At 42.1% G+C, this 16,813-nt stretch overlaps 1 protein-coding gene across 8 annotated transcripts in view; it reads right to left on the minus strand.

Annotated features, from left to right (window-relative positions):
• The window catches only part of AGAP1 (ArfGAP with GTPase domain, ankyrin repeat and PH domain 1), a 694,100-nt gene that overhangs the window by 523,289 nt on the left and 153,998 nt on the right, over positions 1–16,813 (minus strand). The window contains exons 1-2 of one of the 8 annotated variants that reach the window (XM_073306805.1): positions 12,282–13,351; positions 11,490–12,152 (exon numbers count right to left, since the gene is read on the minus strand). The exons of 6 other annotated variants lie outside the window; for them this stretch is intronic. In XM_073306805.1, coding sequence (XP_073162906.1) covers positions 11,490–12,152; positions 12,282–12,612 — 994 coding nt within the window. In that variant the 5' untranslated portion in view covers positions 12,613–13,351. Of the gene's footprint in view, positions 1–11,489; positions 13,362–16,813 lie in introns of those variants that run through there. One more of the 8 variants, XM_073306798.1, reaches the window with a different exon arrangement.

Below are 16,813 nucleotides of genomic sequence, written 5' to 3' on the forward strand. Positions count from 1 at the left end.
TGGTTGAAACCCAGTGAGGGCATTACCAGGGAGCACGCTGCAAAGAGTATACTCTATTTTTTTTTTAAACTAATCCTAACTAACTCAAATTAATTCTTAACTATGGTCAATAGGCTAGGCTAAAAGAATGCATGCAAGGTTATGAAAACCACCACAAAGAACTCCGACTCCAGCTGATGGGCGGTGAGAAGGAACTGAGGGTGGCCTGGATGGTGCCACCTCATATAGCCAGGGGAGGGGCTACATATAAGAGGCATGAGCGCCACCTCTCTACAGCTACTGCTAGGCAAAAGTCTCCATCTCTAGTGTGCGAGGCATGCATGCCCCTACTTGGAATACATGTTTGCATCTACTCAAAGAAGAATCTCAAAAATATCAGTGTAAGAACTTTGGGGAAACAGATGGCTCAGGGCACTCTTACTATACCCACTTAAACTCCACCTCAGTTGCCAGGAAACTAAAGACATTACCAACTTATTCCACCTAAGTCACTTAAAAGCCAATGGATGGTGAAGTGGACACTTACCATATCACAAAACCACCATCACAAGATGAACAAACTGGAAGGCTAACTGAATGGTTATGCGCCTCTCCAAGACATTGTTTCTGTTGGGGTGATCTAATTTTGCAGCGTAGTGGGGAGGTTCGTACTGTTGCCCATAAAGTACTATAATTATTCAGAAAAGAAACTGAAGATTTCAGCCTTTAGGACTATCAATCCAGCACTCTTCATGAACACTGATTCCCCTTTAACAAAGCAAACCCTGCCTCTGTCCTCAGCCAATGAGACATTTCCACAGCACAGTAGAAATATTAAAGTTATCCAGAGCAAAAATAGGGTGTTTTCCTGATCTAACAACCTTAATATGCATAATAATGACACAATTGCTGTTCTGCCATCCTGTGTGTTCTTAGACTAGGATCAAAGAGTTTGCTGTGGGGAACAACAGCATGAAAAGCTAGAGGTGGTTTTATAGCAGTAACACAATTTAGAGCACAGTAAATTCTTAGTTTTTGACTTTTCATAGGATAAACACAAAAATCACCATTAATGACTAAAAATTACAAAGCAAAAGAGGGATGGTTTCTCTGAATCCTAACTACAGGAAGTAAGGACAGCAACTCTTATAATTTGCTCTACTTGGCAAGACAAAGACCTATGTGTAAAGTGTTTTATGAAACTCAAAGCTGCTCGATATAACTAGTGGAAAGCCACTGAACTATGAAAAGTGCTTAAATGAGAAATGGACAAAATAAAGATTGCACTATTCCTTTTATACTGAAAATACCTTGGCCAAGAATGTACTGAATGCCTTCCAAAACAAGGTAGACTTTCACCTCCTTTTTTCCAAGCAAGTGGCTCCTGAAGAGCTAAATGAAGCAGAAGTGATGGATGCCAGGCTCTTTGATATCCGAATTTGTGGACTTTCCACGTTATTGAACAAATTACTCTCTCTAACTCATTGATTTAACTATCAAAATTAAAGAACCCCTGAACAGTAAGCAGCACCAAACAATAGAGAGATGTCAGGGACACAGTTAAACAAGACTCAGCTCACTCAGTCTGACTTTACAATTGCCCAGTGCTTACAAATCAGAGAAAATATAGTTTCAGGTAATAAATAAAATGGACATTTTAACAGAAAGGGGTAGTTACAAGTTATGTTTATTACAGCTGAAATAGTAAAGTGACTGACAATATGTTCCTTACTCTATTTAATAACAACAATAGTACACAACTTTTATTTTGTTTTAATTGCCCTTACTGTGGCAGCACAGACTACTAGGCTCAAGCTAGTAAGTGTCAGGTACATTTTTCAAGTCCTGTGCATAATAAAACCAACTTGTCAAACATTCTAACCAGGCCTAAAGTCCAATTTTAACAGCTGAAATAGAGTTGACTCTAAACAGCTACAAGAGAGAGTTAATTCTCATGTTCTCTATTAACACAATGAAATATTTTCTGCATGGGATCTAGGGATTGAGATGGAAAAGCAATCTCCCTTGCCAACATATATATAAAAATGTTTGTCAGACCAGAAGATTCCAGAGTGAAGCAACTGCATAAGGAATACTAGGGACAGTGTCCCAGTTTCTCAGTCAGTCATGTAATAATAATGTCCACATAAGTAGAACATTTTTAGTCAGAATAAACATCAGTAATTCTGTATTTGCAAAAAGAAAAGGAGTACTTGTGGCACCTTAGAGACTAATAAATTTATTTGAGCATAAGCTTTCGTGAGCTACAGCTCAGTTCATCAGATGCATTCCGATGAAGTGAGCTGTAGCTCACGAAAGCTTATGCTCAAATAAATTGGTTAGTCTCTAAGGTGCCACAAGTACTCCTTTTCTTTTACCAGTAATTCTGAATCTCTTTCCTAAGACGGCTTTATTTTCAAAGAGTCAAGAAGCATAGCTTTCTTCTCAAGTGCCACACTTTAGTGGTCAATAACGTTTACAGCCAACAACAGAACAATCTGAAATTAGGGATCATCATAGTACAGTGATGACCAAAACATCAGGGACATCACTAATTTGGAGGATTGCCCCTAGTAGACAACACTATGTGCATATGTACAGGGAAACAAATTCACTGAGTGCCAGTGTGCTTGGCACGCTACAAAACAGAGGAAGCAGCAGTCCTTTCCCCAAAAGCATATGTACTATGTACCACAAGGAAAGACATTCTCAGATCAGAAGGAAGATTTTATATGTGGCTTCCTCCTGTCTTAATGACTAGAATAAACACAATGATCATCGTGAGGATAGGTGGCCAGAACTAGCACTAGTGTTATGAGAACCACCTCTTCTCAAAATATATTTACCTGGAGGTTTCAAATTAACAACAATTTGGGTGAGCAACAGCTGCTGGGAAATATTTCTGGAAATCTTGAGAGTATTAATGGGCTATTTCTCCAATTAACTGGACAACCCCACCAACAAGTTCATATCCATGGAAATCTGAAGCAATCAGTGCATGAACAGCAAATCAAACACTGGAGTTGGTAGCAGTCAGCAGAGTGCTTTCTGCCCTCCACTTGTGATTCCTGGCATCTCAAGTTCAGTCCTGCTTCAACAAAGATTAGCATTTAAAACCTCAGATAAAAGATAGCAATTTGCTTGAAATCCATCATGGGACTGTAGGTAGAAAGAGGAAGTTTAATTCATACATATCCAAAATTGGGAATCTGTCTCTCAGAATTGTCCCTAACCCTGAAATGGAGAATAAAAGAACACAAGAATTACATAAGCTAGCAACTGCTAAGCAGCTTGCAAATGAACTGCCAGTAATAAACAGCTAGATTCATTTCAGCTCCAAAGGACTGCATTCTTAGTTTATTGCAGCTCCAGAGATAAAAGGCCACATCCATAAACTGTTCTTATCTCCTAAACCAAAATGTCCTTCATTACTCTATGGAGGTAATTGTGAGGTCTCAGAATTAAAATAGCAGGAGTCAGATTTTGGCTTAGAAACCAGTACATAATTTTTAACACTTACATTCTACAAAAATCTTCATTTATAAAATCCAACTTTCATGGATACAAGATTTATGACGTGTGTCATCGAGTAATTATTATAAATATTTTAATATAACATTTTTCTGCAATATCTTTATGTTGCTCCCAAATGAATTTTTACTATCAAATGATCTGGAAATACGATGTTTGCATTTTAGAGAGATGAGGTAATATCAATTGCTACCTACAACATACAATTAAAAAGAATTTTAAAGGCATTTCCAGGAACTAAAGTTATTTCAACAGCATCTTCATGTATAAAAAGAGTTTGCAATAGAAGCTATCTTTACAACCCTTTTAAAGATGACCTAACCTAAGTTTTTCGTCTTTAAGAGCTTGTAAAGAAAACAATCATGCTATATAAATGTTTCTTGGGCTTCCAGGTACACACTATGTAACTGAGGGACGACCAGGTCTTTGGAGTCTCCTTCCAAGTTAGAATAAGGATGTTCATTGTTTTGGTGACTACAATAACTCTACATCAAGGTAACTTTATATGAACTATTGATAATCCTTAAAAAGTATCCTCAACAACTGGAAATTACAGAAAATGTAAGAAACTATAATTGAAGTGCACTGTCCCTTATTCGTGAGTTTCAAACTCACCCTCATATTGGTCATCATAGAATCATAGAATATCAGGGTTGGAAGGGACCCCAGAAGGTCATCTAGTCCAACCCCCTGCTCAAAGCAGGACCAATTCCCAGTTAAATCATCCCAGCCAGGGCTTTGTCAAGCCTGACCTTAAAAACCTCTAAGGAAGGAGATTCTACCACCTCCCTAGGTAACGCGTTCCAGTGTTTCACCACCCTCTTAGTGAAAAAGTTTTTCCTAATATCCAATCTAAACCTCCCCCACTGCAACTTGAGACCATTACTCCTCGTTCTGTCATCTGCTACCATTGAGAACAGTCTAGAGCCATCCTCTTTGGAACCCCCTTTCAGGTAGTTGAAAGCAGCTATCAAATCCCCCCTCATTCTTCTCTTCTGCAGGCTAAACAATCCCAGCTCCCTCAGCCTCTCCTCATAACTCATGTGTTCCAGTCCCCTAATCATTTTTGTTGCCCTTCGCTGGACTCTCTCCAATTTATCCACATCCTTCTTGAAGTGTGGGGCCCAAAACTGGACACAGTACTCCAGATGAGGCCTCACCAATGTCGAATAGAGGGGAATGATCACGTCCCTCGATCTGCTCGCTATGCCCCTACTTATACATCCCAAAATGCCATTGGCCTTCTTGGCAACAAGGGCACACTGCTGACGCATATCCAGCTTCTCGTCCACTGTCACCCCTAGGTCCTTTTCCGCAGAACTGCTGCCTAGCCATTCGGTCCCTAGTCTGTAGCTGTGCATTGGGTTCTTCCGTCCTAAGTGCAGGACCCTGCACTTATCCTTATTGAACCTCATCAGATTCCTTTTGGCCCAATCTTCCAATTGGTCTAGGTCCTTCTGTATCCTATCCCTCCCCTCCAGCGTATCTATCACTCCTCCCAGTTTAGTATCATCCGCAAATTTGCTGAGAGTGCAATCCACACCATCCTCCAGATCATTTATGAAGATATTGAATAAAACCGGCCCCAGGACCGACCCTTGGGGCACTCCACTTGATACCGGCTGCCAACTAGACATGGAGCCATTGATCACTACTCGTTGAGCCCGACAATCTAGCCAGCTTTCTACCCACCTTATAGTGCATTCATCCAGCCCATACTTCCTTAACTTGCTGACAAGAATACTATGGGAGACCGTGTCAAAAGCTTTGCTTTTGCATCAGTTGCAATTCCTATTGCTTTTCTCACCAGGATGTTCATGTGTAGCAGTAAAGAATTCAGTTATTTTCTTACAAAACTTGCATGTGCTTTTCGTAGATCATGGGCCTCATTTTTAGAGGTGGAATACCTACAGCTCCTGTTGAATTTAAATGGAGTTATGGTGTTAAGTAATCTATGAAAAATTAGGTCCTAGATTAATTCTTCCCACGATCATGCTATTTTATTCACAACTACACAAAGCTCCAATAAAATAATAATGAGAAGCTCCTGCATACAAATTAATATCCTGTGCTAGGTTACTAGGTCTGAGAAGAAATGAAGGAAGTGACACTTTTGAAAGACAGGGAGCATACCATGTATTATCACAATAACATTAACCTTGCTAGATAGTTTGCTACAAAAAACCTTTGGAGTTATTTTGTACACACTGTGGAATTATTTGATAACAAACATTGTAATTGTACACGTGTTTGAAATATGTGAACAGAGTCAAGCTAATAGTTTATTTTTAAGATTCCTTCAAGTTAACTTTGTGTTCCTAAAACAGAATAGATATCTGCTTTTCAAATTAGATTTTTAATGGCATTTCTTTTGCTCACATACAAAAATGTCCACTCTGGATTCTTTTGGCGTACAAACCTCCCGCTTCTGTAGGTTTACTGCAGATGCCTAGAGAAAATCCTAACATTATTGTAAAGGGCAAGACTGATATATTACTAATCTTTGATAATGCTCCTTTTTATATTTCACCCACATCAGGAATGAAACAAGTCTACAGTGCACCAGCAGTTAATTTGCACTCCCTACAAAACACTTATTTGGAAACATGATAGTAGGAACACAACTGAAGAATAATGTTCCAGTGTAAACAACTGTTCCATGTTAATTTCAACAGACCTTAAGTTCTTTTAGAAACTGTAATAGTCTGTACCACAGAGGTTTGAAGTTCTCTATTAGCAGTAACCTTCAACACTTTAGAGTTCTATTTTCTTGCCTTAGGGAAAAAAAAGTGTCCAGACCCGCTTAAGTACACTTCTGAATACCAATGCCCTGCAATGGACATTCAGACCTGCTATAGCTTGAACCCAAGCTGCCGAGTTCTAAACAAAAAAACAAAACCACCACCATTTACCGGGTGCAACCTGAGCTCATCAAGATCAAGACAAGATTGGGGGCTTGGGGGAAAAAAGAGGGAAGAGGGTATTTTTATGCTCTAGACCTTGGGTAGCTAATGGTCTAATAATCTAGCTCAGTGGTTCTCAACCAAGGCCACACAGAGGTCTTCGTTGGGTACATCAACTCATCTAGAAATTTGCCTAGTTTTTACAACAGGCTTCATAAAAAGCACTAGTGAAGTCAGCACAAACTAAAATTTCATATAATGGACTTGTTTATACTGCTTTATATAACTATACACTGAAATGAAAGGACAATATTTATATTCCAATTGTTTATTTTATAATTACTGTATATAGTAAAAATGAGAAAGTAAGCAATTTTTTCCAGTAAGTGTGCTGTGACACTTCTGTATTTTTATGTCCGATTTTGTAAGCTTTTAAGTGAGGTGAAACTTGGGGTAGGCAAGACAAATCTGACTCCTGACAGGGGTTCAGTAGTCTGGAAAGGTTGAGAGCAACTAATCTAGATAAGCGCCATAATTCTCTTGATCTGCCAAATATTACAACTGACATGTACATAAGCCAAGAAGATGCCAGATTTAAGCCAAAATGTATACTCATTTAGCCAACAGTGCTTGGCTTGAGGGGGACAGAAGAGGGGAAAGCATGCCAATACCCGAACATGCAGGATTACCTATCAGTTGTATTACTGTAGCATTCAGTGTTCAGCCAAGACTGAGGCCCTGAGCAGAAAGTTACAAAGGTACAAAGTTACAAATGCCATTCATTTAGCTACTGACTTCAGTCAAGTTAATACAGAGCAACCTCAGAAATTAAAATTTGATTTTTGTCTAAACAGAAAATGTGAAAACCACCACTGCCAGCATCTGGTGTATACTTGAATAGTGCACAAACATTAATCTTTCCCTTTCTCTCTAATACAGCCAGTGACCTTAATACCAGTTCAGTTTTTAATCATCTGGCTGTATCAGTACAGCTGTCATCCAGTCTGCCTGACACAGAACTTCCCCAATAAATAAAAATAAAATCTCTTAACCAACTCATGACAATTCCTAAAATGATTAGAATCCCTTTATCACTTGGATTTTATTTTATCATGACAATGTCTGGACAAAGCCCACTCTCTAATTCAAAAACACAGCTAATCCTTACAGACTAGAAAATTACTGTGGAAATAATATTTTCCAGCCATTATGTTTTAGATCCTGATCTAAACAACTGAGATGTAAACACCCCTAGCTCAAAGTAAGGGTTAGTCAACATAAGCTTCTTGGAAGAAGGGGATTTCTGGGTCAGTGCACTAAAGCAAAAAAATTAATGGTGTAAACTATGGAGTCCAATGAAATTCCCCAAGGTCTCTGACCTAGAGAGATATTTCAGGTAAGAGCTTGTAAGGATAATTGGATCTCAATATCTCATTGTGATTTGCTTTATCATAAGCTCCAGTACAAAAATCTCTCAGGCCCCAGACTCCTGCCTTCTTGGTTGCTTCCTCAACCCTTGAGTGGTTTTGCTTTAGAACACACAAATACATGATTTTTTCTAAAAAGTTACCAAAAAATAAGATGCATATGAAAACAAAAACCATGAGTGAGCTAATGACTAGCTCAATATGCAAAGCAAAGCATCGCAAAATATGGGGCGCACACATACCTCCTGAAGGCAGATGCAAACAACTGTCTAAGTGTCAAAGAGGCCTCCTTTTTTTTTTCAAGTCAAATCTTTGGGCATTTTTTTCCCCCAAAAGCACTAATGTGATTTATGAGCCTAAGTCTTAACTTTCAATGGGACTTAGGTGCTTTTGAAAATTATATGCTTTAGCTCTATGCCTAAACAACAGTTGAGGTGAGAATTGAACTGTCCACTTTAAGGAGTGGTAACTCTGATGCTGGTGATACTTTGAATGACAACATTAACTAATTCAGGTTGTTCAAAGCATGTTAGAAAGGAGCGAAAGTATCAAATCATGCATTTCCCAGAGCTGGTGGGGAGGGGGAAGAGGGCAAGGCAAAGGAATTACCAGGAATGGGCTGGAACCTTTACCAGCGCATGGAGGGATTGCAGGGAGCACAGCTGGTTTAGTTTTCCTGAAGGAGCCTCCCCCACTTAAAGTTGGGAGAACACGATGTAAAGTATCATCACCTAACTTTGGAAAGTAATTTTGCTTTAAAATGTTTTTCTGTCATTGTATTGCTTCAAAAATTTTAGAAATTTGAGGTTGCCACATACTACCTGGAGACAAGCAGCCAATTTCAAAACAAAAGCCACACACAAAAAACATTCAATAAACATTGAATGATCGGTACCAAATTTCCTTTCCCTTACACTGGTGTGGAAGCCATCTATTTTCTTACTCATTATACATGCCTTGTTTTGGTTCAGCATTTTGTCTTAACATATAAAATATATGAACTAAAAAAAAAAATCACGTATGTCTACAAAAATTAGAAATACCAACCCTCCAAAGTAAGATTCATAGAAAGTTGAATTAGATGATACTGAAGCTGCTTTAATAACTTAAGTCCTCTCTACAAAAAAGAAAATGAGATGAAAACATTCCTTCCTGCATATGTTGCTCCTTGTGATGTTTGTTGCTCACCAGTACTTCAACCTCAGATTTCCATAACACCTTGATGAATTAAAATATTATTTGGTGTTTACTAAAAACTGAAGGCAGCAAAACGTAAAGGTTACATTAAGGGTCAAAGTTGAACGGTCAGGAGTCAAAGTCTGCAGAGTTAAGGACTGCCACTCCATTCTTATCTTGACACAGTCTATTTATATACTGGAACTTATTTGACATGTCAGCTCCAAAGCCCTAGCAGCACCCAAAAACAAAGAGGCTGAGTAAAGGACAAAATTAGTTAAATCTGAATTTCTTGGCATTATACCAAGAAGCATCAGCCCAAACTGAAGACTAAATTCAAAATGTGTTTTTTGGAAAGAAGTACTTTGCTGGTAGTAGCAACAACAAATGGAATAAACCACCAACAAAAAAACAACAGCACTGAAACCAAATACACCTTTCTTGAGGAGAAGGATGGAGTTACTGTTGGAGGAAAAACAAAATAAAGATTGTTCTGAATTTAAAAACAAAACACACACACACCCTACTGAGCTGAAAACAGACACTCCAACCTACAAAAATGGGACTCACACAGTAAGCAGTGCATGACATTTAACTATATTTTCATATATATAATACTAAAAGAAAAGGAGTACCTGTGGCACCTTAGAGACTAACCGATTTATTTGAGCATAAGCTTTCCTGAGCTCATGCTCAAATAAATTGGTTAGTCTCTAAGGTGCCACAAGTACTCCTTTTCTTTTTGCGAATACAGACTAACACGGCTGCTACTCTGAAACCTGTCATATATATAATAGAGTAAAACAAACTTTTTAAGTAGGGTAAGAATTAGCCCATTAAGGGTTGCAATTAGTTTTAAAATTTTCACTGACAAGCTTTATGGTATTGGCATTTGGAAAAAAAACTCACTGGAAATTTTGCTTAACCAATAGTGCACATACCTCTTTATAAGACGGATGAAAGTGTCCCTTCCTCTTTACATATTTACACCCAATGTAAGAATGTTGTACTTTCCATACATATCTCTGTACTGTTAAAACAATATAAGTTACATTCTAAGCATTTTGGCATGAAGCAAATACCAAAAGCTGTGTGAAATAAACTAATATCTTTGTTGTGGTTACTTCAAACTTTAGAGGTCAGACCACAAGTTACGGTAGCATTTGCTGCAATCCCACATGGACATATTTAATATTTTATTGATGGAGTGTTCTTATGCATGAAGTTATTATTTGCATACATTACAACTTTGCTATAATGATGTCTACAACCTAAAGCATGCAGCCATTATTTGCACCTGAACTGTTGGGTCACTGGATCTGCAACACTTTGCTATGGATGAAAAATTATAATACTATTTCTTTAAAATAAAAGAACACCTGTATATACTCTGGAAACATTTTTCTATTGCACATGCAAAGAAAAATACTAAAAAACCTCTGACAGTGGAGGTACTTCAGTTGTAGACTATATGTCCATAACCTTTTTTCCTTAATCTCTTTGGTGTATTTTTAGTCTAGTTGCTGATATAATTAATGTAATAGAAAATTTATGATTACCTATTAAAATTCCAGAAGATAGCACTATTGAGAACCAGAAAAATATGATTTTTACACGAATGCTGCATAATTTAAATTCAGGTTGATATTTAATGTTTCTCTTTTTGAGTAGACAATTTATTCCAGGCCAGATTTAAAAAGATGGCCTTACAAACTGCTGTCAGTGTGGGGAATCTATCCCAACTATTCTACTTACTTTCCATGAACTTAATCTGAAAGGTAGTTTACTTTTGTATTCCAAAAAGATTAATAGCAATGAGTCCCAGAAGTTCTCCCTGTTATTTTCTAAGTAAGTTTATAATACTTAACTACTGCAAGCTCTAATTTACATGGAATGTGTAAAAGGAATATTTTACATTGCTGATATCTGCATGGCTTTTTAGCTTCACCAACCATCTATGGACAAACACAGATACTTTGCCTGTCCTCATGATCATACCCTTAAAATAGACTTACCAATACTGGAAGTATTCTAGAACAGACTTAACACAGTTTCTCTAATACTCCAACTGGTCAAAAGGATTTTAAACCACAATACAGCACAGAGTGACCTAGTAACCTATATAAAAAAGTAACACAGGCATTCTTTATCCCCCTTATATAAATGAACAAGCTGCACTTGTGTCACATTCAACTATCCTAGCAGTGAACAAAGCTACAAGAAGGTGTTTCCTCACTCCTTATGCAATCTGCCTTCATCATAAGCGGTTACCTCTTGCACCTGAGTAGAAGGTGGCGGGCAGCGCTGAATAGACACTGGAGCAAAGGAATGAGTGCAACTGGCGATAAGGGTAAGAGGAGCAGCAGGAGATCCAGTGCACGTCTCCTCCTCAGAGGGGTGCTATTATTCACCCTGCGAGTCTCATCCCCAAACATCCCCCGCCCGAAGCTCCCCGACAGACAAGAAAGGGCACCTTTGTGGGGCGAGCCGTTGATGCTCTCGCTGCTGGACTGCACATCCGCCGTGGCTCTCCTGAGGCTGCTGAAGTAGCCCCTGGGCCTGGAGAAGCTGCTCCTGGGTGATCGGCCGCCGGGACTGCCGAAGGGGGTGGAGGTGCCGCCCCTGCGGGTGAAGATGCCGCTGAAGAAGCGAAGCAGCCTGTGCTCGTGGGAGGCGGCGCTGCTCGGGGGGCTGCCCCGGCCCAGGCGCTCGGAGAGCCGCTGCAGATCGCTGTTATCCAGGGTCCGGTTCTTGCCTTTGCCGCGCTCCCAGCGCTCCAGCTCCGAGAGCGGCTCCGCCTTGCTCAGCACCTCGCCCACGTCCAGCGTGTTGCGCTTCTCGGCGCCGGGCGCGGGCGGCTCGGCGCGGGCGGCCGGCGAGGCGGCCGCGGGCCCGGGCGGCGGGGCCAGGCAGCCCGAACTGCTGTGGCGCGTGTCCCGACAGAGAGCCCGCGCCAGGTCCCCGCCGCTCCAGTGCCGGAAGCTGAAGCTCCGCCGCAGCCGGCCCGGCTCCCCCGGCCCCTGTTCAGCCTCCGCCGGGCGGCCCGCGGGGTCGCCCCGCGCTGCGAGCCCGTGCTCCGGGGGCGCCCCGGGGCTCTCGCCGCCGGGCCCGGGGACCGCTCCCAGCGCACACGGGCTCCCCCGCGAGCCCGGCCCCGCGACAGCGCCCCCCGGGGGAGGGCTGCTCCCGCTCCCGCTCCCCGCCGGCCCCGGCCACCTGCGGGGCAGCTCGGGGGGGGAGCGGCGCCCCGCGCGCCTGGCCACCTGCAGCCGGCCCAGCTCCAGCTGCCCGGTGCTCAGGGTCCGGAAGGTGCGGAAGCCGCAGGGACTGGGCGGCTGCTCCTCGGCCTCCTCCTCGGCCTCCTCCAGCAACAGCCCGGCCCGGGGCAGGCTGGCGGAGCCCGGCGGCTGGCCGCCCGCCCGCCGCCGGGGTCGAGACGGCTCCAGGCCGGGGCCGCTGCCCTCGGCTGCCAGCAGCTCCTTCTTCACCATGGTCACCGAGATGCGGTAGACGGTTTTCCGCTGGGGGGTTCCCCGCTGCATCCTCTCGGGGGAGGCGGCGGCGGCGCGCGGCTCGCTGCTGTCCAAGAGGTACATGGCTCCCGCCCCGCTCCTCCCGTCAGGCGGCAGCCGCCGCCAGCCGAGCCATGCCGGGGCCGCCCCGACGAGCGCTCCCTTCGCGGCACAGCCACAGAAACCGCGGCGACGCCAACCAATCCCGCCCCAGCCGAGCTCGGGCGGCCCCAAAGCGAAGTCACTTTGCTGGGCGCAGGGGTTGGCAGGCAGGCAGGCAGGGGATTCACATCACCAACCCTACCCGCCGACCCTCCGGCTCAGGAGGGAGCTGCTCCACGCCGGTTCTCGGCACCGCTAGGCTGGTCTCTCCAAGACATCCATCTATGCAATAACCAGCTCTCTCAGCCGCCCCTAAAATAACTCGCAGCACCGCTTAAAATCCATGTAGTAACTGCATGCATCCTCCTGCAGATCCCGAAATGCATCGCTCAGGAGAAGCAGGGTCTGGTATTCATAGGGTTGGAGCCGAAGCAGCCTGCAAATTTCATTGTTTACAGCGGATTGCACGTTGGCATATTGTGTCCTTTTTGCTGAATAAATCTGCTTATCTTCCCTCTCCTCCGCGCTCCGAATGGAAAATTGCGCAGAATTATCCCTACAATCAACTGCCCCGAATTGAGGCGAGGGAGATGTTTAAAATGAAAACGCCCGCCGCCGCCAATTGCAGGAGGGCCAGAGTAACCCGACCCCCACACAAACATCCCCTCCAACCGCAGTCAGCGCACCGCCGAGTCCCCCCAGCATCAGGAACAGGAGATAGTCCGCACGGTGTTCGGAGAGAGCTCAGCCTCAAGCAGTAGCGGCAGGATTGAAATGCTGGAGTGGATTACTGCTCTTCTGGGGAATGATTAGGCTCGACCCAAACACGCCCATTACACAGCAGCAAGGGCTTCTTTTTTAAAAGTGGAAAGGAGAACCAAACAAGAGATAGAGAAAACATTAGGGGGGTAGCCTGCTAGTCTGGATCTGTAAAAGTAGCAAAGAGTCCTGAGGCACCTTATAGACTAACAGATGTATTGGAGCATAAGCTTTTGTGGGTGAATATCCACTTCATTGGACCTCTTGCCCCAGCCAGATCACTGCTTCCAAAGTGAAGTCACTCATCTAATGGCCCTACAAAATCTCAGACCACCTCCAGTCATTCCTCCTCCACTTGTTGATATCAATATGTTCAGGGATTTAAAAAAAAAACACCTGGAACCTATCATGGCATATGCAGCTTTTCACCTGTTGGTCTCCATTTCTAAACCAGTCCTTGTCAGTGGGTAATGACTGTGTATTACCAAAGACAGCTGATTGGTGGGTAAAATAAGTTGAGTTTGTCACATACTCTCAGTCAACTACCAAGGGCACTAACTGGCATTGAGGATAGTCTCTAAGAAGCCAAAAATGGAAAGGATATCCAGAATGAGCTATATTCTCATCCCTGTAGATGCCACCAGGTCAGGGTTGAAACTCATTGGCAGGTCAAAAACTGTGGGAGAGCTTCCAGTGGTTCTACTCATGGCCTATCTGGTGCATAGAGTGAATTCATTTTCCAGTGCTGTTAAATCTGGCACCCTTCACAAGCAACACACATCTGGGGGGGAAACGGCATAAACTAGAGAAGCTAAGAAAATTTTATTAAAACCAAGAAAGCAAACCAAAGTTTTGCAGATGATAGCCCCTACTGTGCCTTCTTCAAAACTAAATCAAAACAGATGCACCTATTTCAGTGCTACAATAACCTTAGTATTGGGCAAACCGCCTCACCTACATGCAAAAAATTACTGCAACTTCAAACAACGGGATTCTGTATTACAGCCATGACTTGTGTTGTTAATGTCCCCATGCATTGTAACACATCTAACAGATCATTCACTAGTTGGAACTAGGGTGTCCAGATAGCAAGTGTGAAAAATCAGGACAGGAGGTAATAGGCACCTATGTAAGAAAAAGCCCCAAATATCTGGACTCTCCCTATAAAATCGGGACATCTGGTCATCCTAGTTGGAACCCTCTAAAATAACTTCATATGATAGGGTGAATTAAGATCGGTCATCCTTGCCTTTCTATTTAACCTTTCTTTTTGTAACATTATGATTCACTGTATTTTACAGCTCATTTTGCTGCCAGGATAGAGTTTGCACACTTCAGTCACACCAATGCACTCGGATTAAAAAAAAACAAATATTCACAATTTCTACAATCTTTTCTGGGTGGATGTTTGCATCTCTACTCCCATAGCAAGATAAAGTTTTGAAATCTATATGAAGCTTTTCAGAATATTAAAAATGCCACTTCCTCCCCTAAATGGTCATTTACTATAAGTGCAAGTTACAGCACATTTAATCATTTCACTCCGCTATACTGCAAGCCATTATACATTTAACATTTCCAGACTAATATTTCTAGCTTTTCAGGGCTAAAGTAGTCCTGAATCATACAGTATTTGTGAAAGCACACACAATACCTTCACTAGGTAATATAGTGTCACCAAATATTAACATAACTCTAAGAGACAAAGTCAGTAAGGCAATATCTTTTATTGAACCAACTTCTGTTGGTGAGAGAAGCTTCCAAGATTACACAGCTTAAACTACCTCACCCATCTTGCCTCTCTAATATCTTGGGAGGGACCAACACAACTACAACACCACTTCACACAACCTAACAGACATTTTAGTGTTCAGCATCATTGGCTATTGCAAATTCTTCCAAAAAAATAATCCATGCCACAATTTCCACTGTGCTGTACCATGCAAGTAGGTTTCTTACTACAGAGTGGAAGAATCCATTTTTGTCTGTCTTAGATGACTGAATCTTCAGTGGAACTACTTTCAAGCACAAATGAATAGTCTACAAGTGTTCTTTCAACCTCTCTTTAAACACACTATTCTTTTCAAATAAAACACAGTAGTTACATCCCTTGTTGACTGTATATGCCGGCATCTATTCACAAGTCCCACTCCTTCTCCCCACCAGAAAAAAATAGTAGGTCCCAATGGAAAGGATGGCACATGTGAAAAGCTCTGCAGCATAAACATTTAATTACACTTGGAAAGCTGCAGACAGGTTTTGGATTTTGTTACAATAGAATTTATCCTATTTCAGTCAAATAAACGTTATTCTTGGGGGGTTGTTACAATCCACATCACTTATGAGAGTACATATATTAAAGAGTAGTTCAGATACCATTCAGCAAAGAACAAACACAATCCCTTTCAAAGAGACCACCAGTGGTGGATGGACTCATCTGCTGTTCAGACTGACTAGTCATGCATTTTTTACCATCCTTTAACTGAAATAAGACTTCTTTTAATGCAACCAAGTTTGCTGGCATTCAAATGTGCAGTCATTGCTCCCCTCCATAATTGACAAAGGATTTACCCCATATCATTACCAACTTCCCCGGAGCATTCTTGAATATATAGGTATTTTACCCTAACAAAGTACTGTAAGATTACCATAGCAGGAATACAACTTTGTAAACTTTACGTTTAGTTTTACAATACATACATACAATTATAAAAAAAAATTGCTGCATACCACACAGTGAAGTCTAAATAAATGTCACTGAACCAAAAAGTACGATGTCAAAGGCCCTGTCCATACTAAAAGCAAGAAAAAACAGGAAAATACTGTTTGCTAAAGGAGTCATTTTCCCTCCAGGGAATTCCTTCAAATGAAGTAATGCTATAAAACAAGTTAAATATGTCAAATATGTATATCTAATAAATAAAACCATCACTTCTTGTGGCCTACTGGCCAAGTTCAAGGGCAGTCCATCAAGGTACTTCTACAACCTTCATCAATTTAGTATCAGAGCACAACAGAAATACTTAAATATCTATCTCCCTGTGGGGCAGGAAAATGTATCCTTATCCTTATTGGGGGGAGGGATAGCTCCGTGGTTTGAGCAATGGCCTGCTAAACCCAGGGTTGTGAGTTCAGTCCTTGAGGGGTCCATTTAGGGATCTGGGGCAAAAATTGGGGATTGGTCCTGCTTTGAGCAGGGGGTTGGACTAGATGACCTCCTGAGGTTCCTTCCAACCCTGATATTCTATGATTCTATGATTCACAGGTGGGGAACTGTGGCAGAGACTGTGGTGTCTGAAGTCACACAGGAAATCTGTGGCATATCCAAGAATTGAACTAAACTATCCAAATCCAAGTCTGCTGGCTTCCTCGCAGATTTCCCTCTACTCTACCAAAAATCACAGTGGATACATGTTCTAACAAA

The sequence above is a fragment of the Lepidochelys kempii genome, chromosome 11, assembly GCF_965140265.1.
Source record: "Lepidochelys kempii isolate rLepKem1 chromosome 11, rLepKem1.hap2, whole genome shotgun sequence".
In the NCBI taxonomy this organism is placed as follows: Eukaryota; Metazoa; Chordata; order Testudines; family Cheloniidae; genus Lepidochelys; species Lepidochelys kempii.